Source organism: Vidua macroura, chromosome 2 (genome assembly GCF_024509145.1).
Source record: "Vidua macroura isolate BioBank_ID:100142 chromosome 2, ASM2450914v1, whole genome shotgun sequence".
Classification (NCBI taxonomy): domain Eukaryota; kingdom Metazoa; phylum Chordata; class Aves; order Passeriformes; family Viduidae; genus Vidua; species Vidua macroura.
Window position 1 is genome coordinate 20,927,605 of NC_071572.1, and position 13,884 is coordinate 20,941,488.

Sequence of the window (13,884 nt, forward strand, 5' to 3'; positions counted from 1 at the left end):
GATCTTTACATTCCATAGCTTTCTTTTCTGCACCTGCAGCTGAGAGCGTTTTATCTGAAGTTTGAGTTTAGCCCCAAATGTCAGTGGAATATATCAAACATAGGTTTTTGGTTAACACTGGAAATCTGCCTGCATCATGTGTAATACCAGAAACACAGCTCTGTTTGACCTTGATTTCTGAAATTAAATTAATATTATTGAAGATTATCTCTAAAAGTCAAGCTTATCTTTTTTTTTTTTTTTTTTTTTTTTTGCTTTCCAAATTTATAGTGCCAGTTCTACCCAAAGTGTTGGCCAAACCCGAGAATCTGTCTGCATCTTTCATTGTTCAGGAAGGTAACATCACTGGTCATTTTTCCTGGAAGATATCTAAGGCAGACCTTCACCAGCCCATGACAGGGTTTCAAGTCACTTGGGCAGAAGTGACCACAGAGAGCCGGCAGAACAGTTTACCCAACAGCATCATTTCCCAGTCACAGATACTGCCAGCAGTAAGTTGTTTGTTACTTTCTTTTGCCAGTGGCTCCCTAAGTTTGTGTGTCTATGCCTCATTTGTAATGTTTAGTGGTGATGCAGATGTCAAACACTGGTTCTGCAGGTAAGTTGGAGCAGGAAGTACCTAATTTTTCCTCCTTGATGGAGATACAAAGCATAGCTACTATTCTTGATGGTACATCAAACATTTAAAACTATAGAGCCTAGAGATGCCTTTAATTATCTATCACTGTATGTATCTCTATATGTATACCTGGTTAACTTGCAGAAGGCTCTGATTTGAGTTGAAACATTATCTTCTATCTCTCAGAAACCACCAAAATTTAGGGTATTTATATCAAGGATCATTCACTCTGACTGAAAATGTAGTATTTACACAACCAGGGCTGAAATGCACAGGGCCCAACTGCTGGAGGAGCACCTGAATGAGCAGAGTGAGTGTACAAGTGCAATGTATGCACTCCTCTCTCTGTCCTACCCATGCAGGATTTTATATGATTTGGAACAGCTTCAGCCAGGTCTGTTAAAGGCAGTCCCATCTCAGAATATGTGCTAATTTGCAGGAAAACAACACGTTTCCCTCCACTTTTTCTCTCTCTCCTTTCTCCTTTACTGTCTGCTCTGGCAGTAGCAGCAAATTATCCCACAGGAATAACCGAAGTTATTCCCACAACATGCTTTGGCTTCCCCACATGGGGTGAGTACAGTGCCAACCAGAATCACCTGTCCTGTGGATTCCTGGCCAGACCAGCCTGGCTGGTGGCAGGAACACCCTGTTGCCCACACTGTCCAGCATCACTTCTCCAGCTGTCCTCTTCCTGGGACTGGGCCTTTACAGCTTGGAATAAGATGAGTGATTTGTTCCAACTTAATGCAGATGATTTATAGTTTTGATTTTGATTTAGATGAATGACTTCTGATTCCTTAATATCTGTCAGTCTTTAGCCAGATGTATCCCTATGTGGAAGTTTCTATAAAATTACTTTGAAATTATTTAGCACATGTCTAAGGGACCAAGAAGGTATGGAGAAAAAAAAAAAGTGAATCCATCATGCCGTAAATGACCTTAAGAGCAGAAGACAAATTCTTACGGTGTAACTGGGACAAATCTGAAATTAGCGTGGTCACCCTTTTTTTTCCACGAGCTGCAGAAGTGGCCCCAGGCCAGCCACTACTTAAATTACCAATTAGTAGAATCCAAAATAAAAACAAGTTTATGCAATGAACATGTTTGTTAAAAAAAATAGTTAGGAAAATACATTTTGATTTGTTTTTTAGTGTTGAGCACATTGCTAAAGTGATCAGCACACTTTGCATAAAAGTCTGTAACAACTTGGGCCTTGTAGACATGAAGCCATGGTATTGTGGTTAAAAATGTGTCTGTTCAAAGGGAATAGCAAACAAAAAATTCAAAATCCGCTCGCTCAACAAAGTGATGCATACATTAAATCCTTTTAACGAAATTTATGAAAATAATTTGTGGCTGCTGACAGTGATAGAACCTGTTTAAATCACTGATGTGTGTGAGTAGAGCAACTGTGTTTTATTTTTCAGTGGTCTGAGAATTAAAGTGATGTATTTCTTTTTAGGATCATTACATACTCACCGTGCCCAACCTGAGGCCCTCCATGCTGTACCGTCTGGAAGTTCAGGTGCTGACGACTGGCGGGGAAGGGCCAGCCACGATTAAATCCTTCCGAACGCCTGACCTTCCTCCATTTGCACCCCACAGTAAGCACTACACTGTTCTGACATGTGCTGGTGACATGTTACAAAATTTCAATCTTCCGCATGTAAAGAGTGGAAGCCTTTCTCAAGCTTTAGAGTTTTTACTGATTCCAGTAGCATTCCATAAACTTAAGATGTGTGAAAATACTGGCTTTTTTCCGCCTGATGACTGTCCATCAGCAAATCCAGTCTTTCTCTCATTCAGTTTCTGTGGTCTAACATTTGCCATTTGTTGCAGCCACAGATCTTTGTCTTATGCCTATAGCACTTGGGATTCAAAGTTGGTCTGTCCTCTAGGTGCAGCCTGGAGGATTACACAGCTTTCAAGATTAGATTTTTCTGGGTTCACTAAGTCCAGCATAGCTAGAGCTTAAACTTATTTCTAAAGCAAAGCAAACCTCTTAATGGCCATTTCCAGCCCTTCATGTATTTCTGAGAAATACAGCTCAGTGTTGCAAAGCCAAGTAAAAAATACAATTAATTCAAAATCTGTCTGCTTGAATATTTTTGTCCTTTTAAAGGCCCACTAAAGTTGCCTGGACTGAACATACACATAGTTGTCAGCACAGACTCAGCATTTATATGCTGAAGGATTGATAGCTGAAGGTCTCACAAAACCTTTTCAGTGTGGATAAATGTTGGCATTACATATCCAGAGTTTGATACGTGCATAATTTCCTGTTCTTTTGTTTAGGACCTCACCTGAAGCAACATCATCCACATCACTACAAGCCATCCCCAGAGAAATATTAGACTGTTTCAGATGATTATACAAATAACTGAGGGAAAAAAACTGAGCTCCCAAATGAGGGCTGGGTAACAGCACATCTGTTGGAGCGGTGAACCCAGTTTTTCAATGGAAGTTACCATCCTGTACGATCTGTATCTACTTCTCTGTAGTTTAGCCATGAAGAATTATGTTTGCACCATGACCAGGATCAATCATACAGCAAGTATCATTTTGGTACCAGCACTATTCAACAAACTGATGATCACATCCAACTCAATACCTGTGAGAAAATATTCATTATATTGTTCATTATAATGTTTTCATAATCTGTGTTTAAAGTAGGTTAAAATGGTGCAGTGTATACAGCTTTTTCTCCTATTGAAATCAGTGTTACTATTTGCAAGGTCCTGTGATGTATACATACTTTTGAAAGAGGCCATGTTCTCATCAATGGATTTAAATTATCTATTTTACTAAAAGCCCTGCCTGTCACCAGTTTAAGCTCTAGAGTGTTTTGCTATTAAGGAATATCTCAATTTGTCTGAAATAAGCACATAAGTAAAATAAAAACCAGTAGCAGAAACCCTGAAATACCCAGTTTTTAATAATTGTAGTGTCACCATGGAGGAGGATGATAATACATATGTATTACCCATCTGATCTAAAGTGGTAATGTTCTATCATGTAGATCTTCTATTAATATAGTTAATAGTTAAAGGATATACAGGGTAGAAATACCATTGTTGAGAAACAAATGGCAATTAATAGAATTGTTTAAAATTTATGGCAATGAATGCAATTAATTGATAGGTCATAGAAGAATAACTTTTGAAATCTTACTTACAGTTTTTTGATACATAATATTTCAAGGTATAATATTTTTAATAGAAACACCAATTTTCTAGTTAAAAATATAAATAGTTAGCATTAAAGTTTTAGAAACTGAAATTCTGAGGCACATTTATTATTATAGTAGCTGTATAGCTACTTTTTGGCTTTGAATTTTGATGCACATATTTCTTTTCCCTGTGGATCTTTAGAACAGAAGGATGGATTATTGGCTCTATTTTGCTGGTCTGCTTACAGAAAGAATTATGTGACAATATTCTGGCATCTGGAAAACATTGGCTTATAGTTTATTTGAATTAATTTTTCAAATTTAGACAGAAGGGTGCCCTTTTTAGCCATAAGGGAATTCATATTGCCTTATTGTGCAATATAAACTGTCTAGAACAATTTGTCACACAGAGACACATGTCTCAATAGTAAACAGAAACTGCTTGGATTTATTATTGAGAGGGTGGAAAGTATCTGCCAATAAACATCCATACAAATACCCGTAATCAGCTCTTAATGTTCAAGATGTTCAAAGTGCTCCTGAATTCTTTGGCTCAGTTTCTATTGCTCCTTGAATCATCACATCAGACTAATGTACCTCAAAACTTGACTCCAACTGGACAAAGTGGCCACTTTTTCTACCAAAAGATGATACAGACTCATCTGTGCTTCATATTTTTCTGAGATATTCAATAAAAGGAGCTCGGACATTAGTGGTACATACATTTCCCTTGTCTTGCTGTTTTCTGAAAAAGCAAATATGAAGAAACACCTATCTGAAACTGAGGATCGGAGCTATGTTTATCATAGTAGAATGTTCACAAAGTATTCCGTTTGTCTATACTGAAGTTTGCAGCATTTATACCACAGGGGGAGAAGGAAACTGCATTAATTTCTCATCACTTGCTCATTTCAGTTTTTTTACAATTTTACCTTCAGTTTTAAAGGGCTCTTTTCCATTCTTTTTCTATTTTGCTTGTTGTCTTTTTTGATATTCATCTAGTGACCAAGAATTTTTCCAGATATTTTCTATTGCTACATAGTTTGGGCCTTTAACAATAGCTTAAAATATATTAAAGGCTATGGTGCTTTTAATTCCTTCCTCTATTTTCCAAAATACATTAGCAAATTAGCTGATGAACTCTTATTCCAAAAATCTGTAGTATAAAGGTTTATTTTCCGTTTTTTCAGAGTGCCAAAGTCTGAGATATTTTGTCAGGATTAGAGTGTTTCATGTGTATGTTTTTACAAAGAAAACAAAATCTGCATTGGACAGATGTGCAGCACTGCTTTCACATTTGGATCGCACAGGGCATAGATGAGTCTAGAAGTGATCTTTGTGGTGTTTGCTGGATCAGCAGGATCAGAGAAAGTAATTACTTCAGTCTTCTCTAAAGAATTCTGTCCAAACCTTTCAATCACAGTCTGTTCTAGTTGTGCTGGATCAAATCTACAGTGACTTGATTAATGTTAATGAAATTACATTTCATTCATAGTGACACTGTAAAGAATAGATGTTCTTTGTTACAATGATGCCAATTCATTGGAGATAAGCAGGAATTTAGGAGCCCTGAGTCCTCATGAAATCATCCTGAGAAGAATCAAAGTGGTTACTGTTTGCTGATGCCATTCTCTCTGAGGCATTCTGTTCCAAGTAACAGCGTACTTTTGAAGAACACTGAGAGGTTTTCCCTTCTGAACTAGATTGGCCAAAACCAAAAGTTGAAAGTAGAAATCTAGTGATCAAGTGTATTATATTGAATCCAATAAGATGTAAATTAATTTTTTTCCTTCTACAAAAGAGCTTATGAACTCACCTTTCAAGGCACCCTCCAAATCAAAAATGAAAAATACAAAGTCAACAAAGCTCATGCATGGATGTTTAATTCCCAGCTGTGAGTGATTTCCTGATTATTTTTTTAAATTTTGCAGTACAGATTTGAAGTCTTTAGTGCCTAATTCTAAAGCTTTGTTTGCTGAATCACACGGGGTATTGTCCTAATTTACTAGACTAAGCCACATTAAACATTGAATTCAGCAATATAGTTGCAATTTGCTACTTAATTCACTAGTTAAAGATTTATTTTCTCTAATGGTGTTGTGTAGTTCAGAGTTAATATTGGGATGATATTAGAGGTATTGGGATGTTTTAAGATACTCTGCACCTTTACACTAATGTATTATTTACTGTGTACGATTCTGATGGATTTGTCAGTTGAATTCAGGATGCATTTTGTTTATCTTTATTTCTTAAAGGAGAATTATAAGATTATGCTATTTTTGCTAACTGCTTTGTGAAGTGATTTTTTTGTTTGTTGGTGATTTTTGTATAAGAAGAAACTGGTTTGTTCTCGTTATATCTTTTTTTTTACCATTTTTGAGTTGTTTATAGAGCAGGAGAAAACAAGACAACTTGTGCTGTATCATCCATGTGTACCAGCTTGAATTTTCATTAAGACTATAGCACACGGCCAATTAATAAGAAGTCTGATTTTTTAAATGCTGAATATCCTCAACTTAGTGGCTTCAGAAAGAGCTGAGAGCATGGTGTGGCAATGCTGACACTGATACTTGGCGTGGTCACACACAAAGTCATTGCTAATGCGAGTGGGAATTTGGCAATTCTGCTAATTGTTATTGGCAGAACTGTATAGAAACCTTAATACTGAGTCAATTTATTTCACAATACTTTCATCTTCATGCTCCCAGCTGGAGTCAGGGAGAGTTTCCACTAAGCAGGTCCTGATTCAGGAAGGTTGGCACAAAAGAAGTCAGTGGGATGGAAGTAAACCTGTGCAGTTAAAAATGAGCTTTAGTGATGCTTCAAATCAAGCATGGATGTCAGAGTTTGTTTGAATAATGTCTTAAATCAGGGCCTTGTAAAACAAAATGGGGGAACCAGACAGTTCTAAATTCTGTGTAAAACACCATAAAAAATTTTATTTTTGTGTATATGTAAATGTCATAGTGATATTGACTTATTTATTAATTCATTTTCTTATACTATGTGCCAAGTATGTTCCTACCCTTTTGATCAGTACCTGTGAACATCAATTACTAAAAATAATGTTATGCAAAACTTGTGCATTTTAACCAGGAATATGCTACTAATAATCTGTTGCATGTAGTTTTCAATGATTAAGAAAACCCTTTATTTAAAAAATGTAAATGGATACCTGCAGATGTTGATGATTATATGTGGGTTTGCATGCCAAAACTCATTGTTCAGTTGTGGGCATGAAATGTAATGACTGTATTACCTCTACTGATATATTAGTAAGGTACAATTTACAAAGTAATTAACAGAGCTCTATATGTAAATTTTTTTCCTTTTTACTTAATTATATTGTAGTAAAGGTAACAAATGCTTCTCTGTTACCCAAATTGGCTGTAGAAATTATGTTCCTATAACAGTCATTTAAAGTCAATATTTATTTATGTATGTAATACAAAAAGATTGGTCTTATGTGTTTGTCCTGTTATTTAGAGAAAAAATATACGCTTGTAAAAACATTTTGTAAAAAAATATAAATGTAAATAGAGTCTGATTTCTTTTACTCACTATTTTCATGTTTAGAATTTGTACATAATGTTTATGTAATAAACTATCTTACATTGAAATATTGCTACATTACCTCCTCCATACAGAATTTAGAATTTTGCTTTTCTTGAATTAAAGAGGTAGAGCCATCTAAGAAAAATCAGTGTCATAGCAAGTACCTCTGCGTCATGTAAATTTCATTGTGTCTGAAGTCATACCATTTTTCTTTTCTTTACTATAGCATTTTGTTTTCTTTAGATAGTCATCAAAATAATCTGAAAATCAATTTAAATATTATTTGAGTCATTTACATTGTAAACCAATGCTGGAAGTAAAAAGTCATGGCTAAGAGCTTGCCCTTTCTCTATTCTAACTGGATAGTTCACAGTGAAGATTTATTGATCCTTTTGTTATGCTAACTGAAATTAATTAAGTTGCTGGATCTTTGCCAGTGGCCTGATCCTGCGAGCCAAGATTTTCGTGACTGAAATTCATGGTGAGTCTGCGTTTGCACTAGATTTGGCGTGTTTTCTGTTCTAAAGTGCAGTATACCGTGTTTTAAATTCTGTATTTTTAACAAATATAAATATCTGTCTTAGTACACATATTTAACTGTTTCAAATTCTCATAGATGCACTATTATGCTCAGGTGCAATATCCTTAGTTTGGAGATGAACCTTTGGGCAACTCTTGACTTACCTAATAAACATTTCTTTTTTGTTAACTTGATCAAAACCTCCAAAATTTCCTGGTATTTCTATCTCATGTGAGTAACTGCATACATTTCTGGTTTTGGTTTTCTTCTTACATAAATGAATAATATTTAGAAACACCCCTATTTTTAAATTTCTTTGCAAGTTGGACTACTTCTATAATATTTGCTGTTGTGGTTCAGTAAACTCAGATAAGAATAATATATCACCTAAACAGGTGAATGGGTAAGTTGTCAAAATAAATGGTTGAGTTGTTCTATACACTGTAATTCAGAATAGCAATTATTTTTTTCTTTCCATGTCTTCAAAGAAATGTTTTATTCTACATTGGACTAAAGGACACAGTGACTGGATTAAATAAAGTATATGAAATAAAGCAAATTTGCTATATATTGTTCAATATATTCATCATTTTGGGGGTGGTACAACCTGGCTTTTGTGCATCTAAAACCAGAATACACTCAAAAGATTCCATTTCATTAAAAAAATGAATACATTGAAAGCTTGTTCCAGTGCAAAACCAACCCTCCATATTTTTATTTTCTGATTACAGGTGTTCTATTGTCATTGTCTGAATCTGTGCCAGGCTCCTTGAGGAAGAAGGCCTTGGGCCAAAACAGTGGCTGCTGCCCCTCGGTGGCAGTGCAGCACCTGGAGGGTAAAGCAAGCACCAGGGAGAGCAGTGAGAATGTAAGCTTTGAAACAGAGCCAATGTGCAAGGAGTGAATTGCTGTGTCCCCTTTGCATTGTGCTTAATTTCCTTCTTACTCCTGCTCAAGGTGCTGGCAGGAGCATAGATGAATATTTAATACACGCCTTGCTATAAGCATTTACTGAGAGTGCTGTGAGGCACAGAAACTAAAGAATTTATGCATGCTTTCTGTACCCAGTTCCTTACCTGTGCTGGTGATTTATTCATGTTACTTAATAATGTGCTGCATTCAGCAGGTCTGTTTCTTCTCAATGGAAAATCAACTTTGGAAGCAGTGGATTGTAATTTTTCAGGAGCGTTAGGCAAATATGCTGCACACAAATATCCCTTTATATTTGTGTGCAAATGTATTTGTACAGCAACTAGAGCTTGCTTGTCTTTTGCACAAGCTGTTCAGTATTAATATGTGTGCAATAGGTTCAAAATTTTCAATCTTTGACAGTAACTCCAGGTTTGCTGATTAGTAATGATTAGTCAACATTTTTATCATAATTTTATTTAGAAAATGTTGCCTGATTTAAATGGTTCAGACTGCACAGTTGTTAATAGATGCAGAGTGAAAAGCTGGAATTTCCATGCTGTCATTTTATGTAAGTGATAAGTAGAGTAGGCATTGGGAACAGAAGAGCATAGGTGGCACAAAAAGATTCTGCTCACCTGATGTATTAGGTCTTTTGCCAACATCCAATTTCTAGTATTAATTCCAGTATTAATAGTCATTGCAAACATTCAAATTAATATTTTAAATTTCTTTTCTGACACGTGCTGCAATACTTGTTTGAAATATAAATATTTCAGATTTTCAGTGAACACACCTGCAAGATCTGCTGGACTGTAACCATAAAACAGGAATTTACAAGAAAAAAATAATGTGGTGAGTGCTAGTTGTCCTCTCAGAGCAGTTATGGACAACGATTATTTTTGCTTGGTGTTTATTGAATCATACTGTAGACAAAGAAGATCCATACACATTTTTCCTGTGCTTTGAGGGCAATACCTCTTGTCACAAAGGGTGGCATTTAACTGGTGAAAGTGCCTCATGAATGGCTGAGTCACCAGAGACTTATAGAAGATTTACACTAGTGAATGAACCCTGTATTTTGTATTTGTCTGAAGATGGTGCTAATTTATCTTGTCTTTTAACCTGAACTTGAAGGGGGTTTTAGTTTTCCTTTATAGTGGATCTGTGTGCATTACTTTTGTTGTGAAAGACTTGTCTCTGTTAGTGTTCCTAGTGCTACATGGCACACTGAAAGCATGCTTCTCTTCACTCCCTAATGCTGTGAAGATTTAGGTTTATGATACCTTTCCAGTTGAAAGATGTATTTAGAGCAGATTTCAGTAAAAGGTTCCTTGTCAGCAAAGTAATATTTGTTTTTCAATATAAAGAATATTTGCAGTTGTATCTCATTTAAATTATTATGTAAATATAATAATAATTATATGTATAATAATTATTATTATTTAAATTATTATGTATTATTATGTATTTGTTTGTAGAATAGAAAACCTGTCTTTTTACACATCAGCCATGCTGGCCACAGGAAATTGTGGTAAGCACACAAAACTAAATATTAAATGCATAGATATATTTGCATTGATAAATGCCATTAAGAATAATTTATGTTCAGGTTAACTAAATATGTCACACTGTGTAAAATGGATCCCATTTAATCTGCAAAACTTTGATACAATCCTAAGATGATCCCTTATTTATTTTGTCAGTGATTTTGTAACATTTGTTAGTAACTTTGTAAAACGTGAAACAACAATTTTTATTTCAGAATTGTATATACAGTTGTTGGGAAACTATGAGTCAAACAGCATAATCAGTGTTTTCATTAGCTCCAGACTTTTTCTAGGAGGCTTGTTCTTTTATCTCAGCTAAGCTCAAAATCTCTAGAACATCTCTGTCACAGACAATGGGTTGCTCAGAGCCTTGTCCTTTCATGTTTTGGAAATGATGAAGAATGGGGATTCCGCATCCTCTCATTAATTACTTGTGAAACAACAGTAAGGCAGGTGGTGACATCTTAAATATCAAGGAAATTGTATGGGAAAAAAAAACCACGTGGCATAAAGAATTTCAATTGTTTTATGGGCCTATCAAATTACAAAGAATTTGAAAAGTACTCTTATAAAGCAAAAGCTTATATGTTCTTTTATTTTCAGTAGGTTTGTGATTAAACCCTTCACACACTGTCCCTGGGAATGCAAACCTAAAAGAAAATGAAACCTGCAAATTCTCATATTTTTATTTTTTCAGACATTAATTATCTCTCAAATCTTGAGAAATGAGAACTCGATCAGCCTTATTTCTAGAGAATTTACTGGTTGCTTAATTTGCAAAACTGTGTGAATTATGATTCATGTGGTATTTGCCCATATTAACATTCAATGAGTTTTTCAGTATTACGATGGCAATGGCCCATTTATATACCTAACATTGTTGGTTTGAGGAACTGCAGCTACTAGAATTGTTTGTAGTCCTTGGTCAGGTAGCACTTCTGAGGAGACCACTGGGGGCTCAGGATAGCTCAGCTGAGGGGAGTGGGTAAGGTTGCTGTGCCAGAGTGTGCTGGGCACCCAGCTGGCTCTGCCTGTGCCACAGGTGTCCCCAGGCTTGGGGGGTGTTAGGGAGGCGGGAAGTGGCTGTCTAGGAGCAGAAAGAAAGGAGTTCCTTCAGTGAAAATGCTGTGGAAAGGCCACTTGTCCTGCTGCAGAGCTATTGAGTGAGAAGGGAAGAAAGACTGAGCACAGAGGTGCCCACTAATACAAGCTGGGATAGGTGCAATGACTGCATGAGCACAGGCGTGGCAAAAGGAGCAAAGAGGTTGTAAAGCCATCCTGGTCACAGGGAGATGCCCCTGCTGTGGAAGCAGAGTATGTCCACAGCAAGGGCAGAGAGGAGCCCCTCACACCCACTACACTGTCTTTCTGAGGAGACTCAGTGAGAGGGAGGGTGGACACGATGCAAGGAGGATGCACAAATGCGCAAATCCTATCACGCTGGAATCCGTGCAGACCTTCTGCCGTGGAACTTTGGTTTGTGGAAGTTTCATTGAAATACCTGTTTACCATTAGCCTAGACATCTGCAGATGCAGACCTGCAGCTCTGGGACCTCAGTGCAGAGTATCACCATGGCTGGGGTACTAAATGGGACCAAAGTCAAAGGAAGATAGGTGTGAATTTTGGTCTCCCTGCACATCTCTACTGTGCATTTGGACTGCTCAAGGTATAGCCAGGCTGCCCACAAATACAATAATTGTGCCACTGACATGGGACAGCGCTCTGTAAAGAACAAAGAAAGCTGTTCCTGGTCTTTGTCAAGCTGTTATCATTATTCTAGTAAACTCTCCCATGGTATACCTATGGAATAAGCATATACTCCCATGGAATACTTCTTTTAAATAAACAGATCCATATGTTGAGAAAAGATAATTTCTTAAGTCACTGTGGGAAGAAATCTATGCTAAAATGACTTAAAGAGGAACAAGAAATATTTTAATGAGGTAAAAAAGTGAAAAAAATAAAATTCAAAAAATGTTATTTTTCTTTAACATATTACTTAGACATCAGGAAATTATGGAAATATATAACGAATGAAGTGACAAAATCTGTCAGAAACTTGGAGAGAACATTTCTGCAAATTTTATACTGTCAATCTGTAGAAATATGTTTCTAATGTGTCATGAGAATCAAAAAACCTGCACAATGTTTGGAAGCCTTTAGTTGAAGCATTTCAGTGAGGCTGGACATTTTGGAATACTGCAGTTATTTACTAACATTGTATTACAGTTAACACATTTTTATGATGTTAAGAAATGTATACATGGCTTAGCTAAGTGATGACTAACACCAACTCTGAGAGGCCCACTACACTGTCAGTTTAGTAATGACTGCTGCTTTGGTGTTTCCATGTTCTTTAGCCAGAGGAGCAGAAAGAATGGCAAAAATGCATAAGCAAAAGGCATGAAAAAAGGTCCCTTGTTTCATGATTTTAGGCCATTATTTCCAGATTTAGGCCAAGCTTCTTCCAATTGCTTTTAATCTCCTCAATGACTGTGATTTAGTTAAGGGTTTCAGTGTCTGGAATCCTATTAGTGCTGAGTTTGTTGAAGGCACAGGCCTTCCCTGTGTCGCTGAGGTAGACTTTGCACTAAACAAGGCAACTCCTGTGTCCCCAGGGCTACTGAGCACTGTCCGTAACCACTCCATCTGGTTCCAGGGATCATCGCTTGCAAAGTCTCTTTACAAGTCACAGTCACCTCTGCCCTTAAATCCATTTTAAATTTAATAGTAGCACTGCCAGATTTGAAACAACAAATGAAACCTGCTTATCATTGTTGACTTTGAAAACAGATCCTTGGTTCTGTGAACAACTTACCCTTTATTTGATGATTTTTCTAATTCTTTCTTTTTGAGAGACAATCCTTCTGACTTTTCCTTTGCATATCCTGGATCTTGACAGCTTCTGTTGTCTGAGCCTCTGTCCTCTCTGCTGTGTTCTGCTTTGCCCCTAAGAGCCATAATTCTGCCATGGGAAGTCCACTCTTCTAAAAAGCATTTTTATGGGTTCCTTGTTTCTTTAGGGAGCTCGCTTTTCTTTTTGTTGACTGCTGTTCCCCTATTTTTTCATATATCCCCTATTTTTTTGGATATCTTGAATTTTGCCTGGATTGGACAGTGATGCTTCTCCATTACTCATTTAAGACAAAGTACAATTAGTAGCTGCAAGATGTTTTTTTAAATTCCAATTACAAAATACACTGTCATGTATACCTCAGTCGCAAAATTTTTACTTTCTTGTTTATACATCAACAAATTTTTAATGCTAGAATTAAAGAAACATCTTCACAGCAGCTAATCAGCATGTCACAAAAAGATTGATTTGATATTATACTAGGTTTCCCTTAAAGTGTTTCCGAAGGATGACATTGGCTATGGCACTGCACTCCATGTGTGTAGGTTCATTTCACTGTAAACTTGAACTTTTTTACAAGAGTCTGTTTCAGGAAGTTTTCAGGAATTCGACCAGAGGTTTTGCTAGAGCAAAAGATTATAACTAAAGATTTTTATCTTCTCTTCAACCTCTTTCCCCTAAGGATAGATGAGTTTGGATCCTTT

General features: G+C 36.3%; 1 protein-coding gene across 1 annotated transcript in view; it reads left to right on the forward strand.

The window, feature by feature from the left end:
• Window positions 1-3,817, forward strand: part of ANOS1 (anosmin 1) — a 126,174-nt gene extending 122,357 nt beyond the window's left edge. Inside the window, exons 12-14 of the mRNA XM_053970332.1 lie at window positions 271-491; window positions 2,085-2,226; window positions 2,918-3,817. Coding sequence (XP_053826307.1) covers window positions 271-491; window positions 2,085-2,226; window positions 2,918-2,976 — 422 coding nt within the window. The 3' untranslated portion in view covers window positions 2,977-3,817. The remainder of the gene's footprint in view (window positions 1-270; window positions 492-2,084; window positions 2,227-2,917) is intronic.
• Window positions 3,818-13,884: the final 10,067 nt, after the last annotated feature.